Here is a 1,802-nt window from a genome sequence, read left to right on the forward strand (position 1 = left end):
TAGACGCAACCATGTGATTCGTGGCAAGCTTTCTGACGTAGAGAAATTTCACGAGTGGACCTTCGTTAAGTTATAATCTGTATTAAATACGAACAAGTGATGTAAAAAATTTATTTTATTGGATATATGGAAAAGATTACAAAATAGAGGAGAGGATTACATAATAGAAAGTAAGTAAGAAAACGCTGTCGCATCAGTCGATCAGTGAACAGTTAAAAACTCAGAAAGAAAAAAAAATATATATATATATATATATATATATATATACGAGAAGAAGATGGACTACTATGTGCCGCTTCAACAGGACGAAATGTGTGAAAAAGTGTAAGTATTTATAATTTTTATACATTTTTTATATTTTGTTTCCGTTTTTGCAACTAACTTATCCATATTTTTTTATTTACAGAACATTGCCACGGTATACGCCTCACATTTTGGGGAGGAGATTGGCATTGACGTCCACAGCGTATAAATATCTCGACATTGGAATCAGCGTAGGACCAACATCGTTTATGGAGATACTTATTGGTGACAATCGAGGCAATCAAATAATTCTGGCTCATGCAATGTGGACAGCACTGTTCCAGAAACGTGCGGACATTGAACGACTCGTGCAGTCGACTTCTCCTTCCTCAGCATTACCGATTCAAGATCTTATTGTACAACTCATTAAACTGAGTAATGAAAATATTGTTAAATTAACATTACGCGATACTTGCATGTATTTGAAACCAAAAACTGTACTTTTTCTGTTTGAGCTCGAACAATGCGTCGAGCATATATATTACTCTTTATATCAATATACATATACAGTGAGCGAAAAATATAAACATTTTGTAACCCTTTTACACCAAAATTATGTTAATAATAAATGCGATGCGGCAAAACTCTTGCGAGAAAAATATGATAAAACTTTGCTTTTAGAATGTAAAATGTTAGCTTACGCTTTAGATAATATTGTACATGATGCATTACATGACAAATAAATAAGAAAAAATTGAAATATTGTAACGATGTCTTCAATATTATCTTTTCCTATTCAACTATTGTCCCTTAAAAGATAAAGCATTAGTCACCCCATATTCAAGCGAGAACAATGTGTGCGGGCGAGAGAAAGAGAAAACCATGTACAATAGCTGTAACGTGTGCGAGTGAGAACGTGCACGAAAAAGGGAGAGAAAGCGATACGTTTATTCCCAAATAATTGTTATTTGCTAAACTAATTTTTTTAATAAATTAATATAAAATTTATATTAAATTGATATTAAGTTAATATTAACCTAATATAAACATAATAAAAATTTATATTAATTTATTAAAAATTAGTTTAGCAAATAACAATTTGAAAAAAAAAATTATTTTAATTATTAATTTGATATAAAAAAATTATTTTAATTAATAATCTGATATAAAAATTATTTTAATTAATAGTTTGATATAAAATTAATATAAATATAATTAATTTAATCAATAGTTTGATATAAAATTAATATAAATTTAATTAATTTAATTAATAAAGGAGGGGGGGGGGCTCTCCCAATCCCCACTCTTCCCCCGTGTCACGTGACTTCCCCCACCCCAAATTGAGTTAGAATCGGCCCTGTACATCTACTCTCATAGTCTTCGTCAATTTTGTCACCTTTAAATTCGCAATCTGTTGATCTGTCATTATCAGATGAAAGTCAAATAAAAAGTCAAATAAAGATAAAAGAGGCTCTAGGCCCCATGAGGTCTCAGAAACTTTATTAAAGACTGCCTCAGCATCAATAGCGACTACAGATATTAGTAAGTTTAGCAATAAG

The 1,802-nt window shown here is 30.5% G+C and overlaps 1 protein-coding gene across 1 annotated transcript; it reads left to right on the top strand.

The window, feature by feature from the left end:
* Positions 1 to 262: 262 nt before the first annotated feature.
* Positions 263 to 1,233, top strand: LOC120357271. Its single transcript, XM_039447401.1, has 2 exons — positions 263 to 324; positions 407 to 1,233. Exons 1-2 carry the CDS (start codon positions 278 to 280, stop codon positions 984 to 986), a joined length of 627 nt encoding a protein of 208 aa, XP_039303335.1. The 5' UTR covers positions 263 to 277; the 3' UTR covers positions 987 to 1,233.
* The last annotated feature ends 569 nt before the right edge of the window (positions 1,234 to 1,802 follow it).

This window comes from Solenopsis invicta, chromosome 3 (genome assembly GCF_016802725.1).
Source record: "Solenopsis invicta isolate M01_SB chromosome 3, UNIL_Sinv_3.0, whole genome shotgun sequence".
Classification (NCBI taxonomy): domain Eukaryota; kingdom Metazoa; phylum Arthropoda; class Insecta; order Hymenoptera; family Formicidae; genus Solenopsis; species Solenopsis invicta.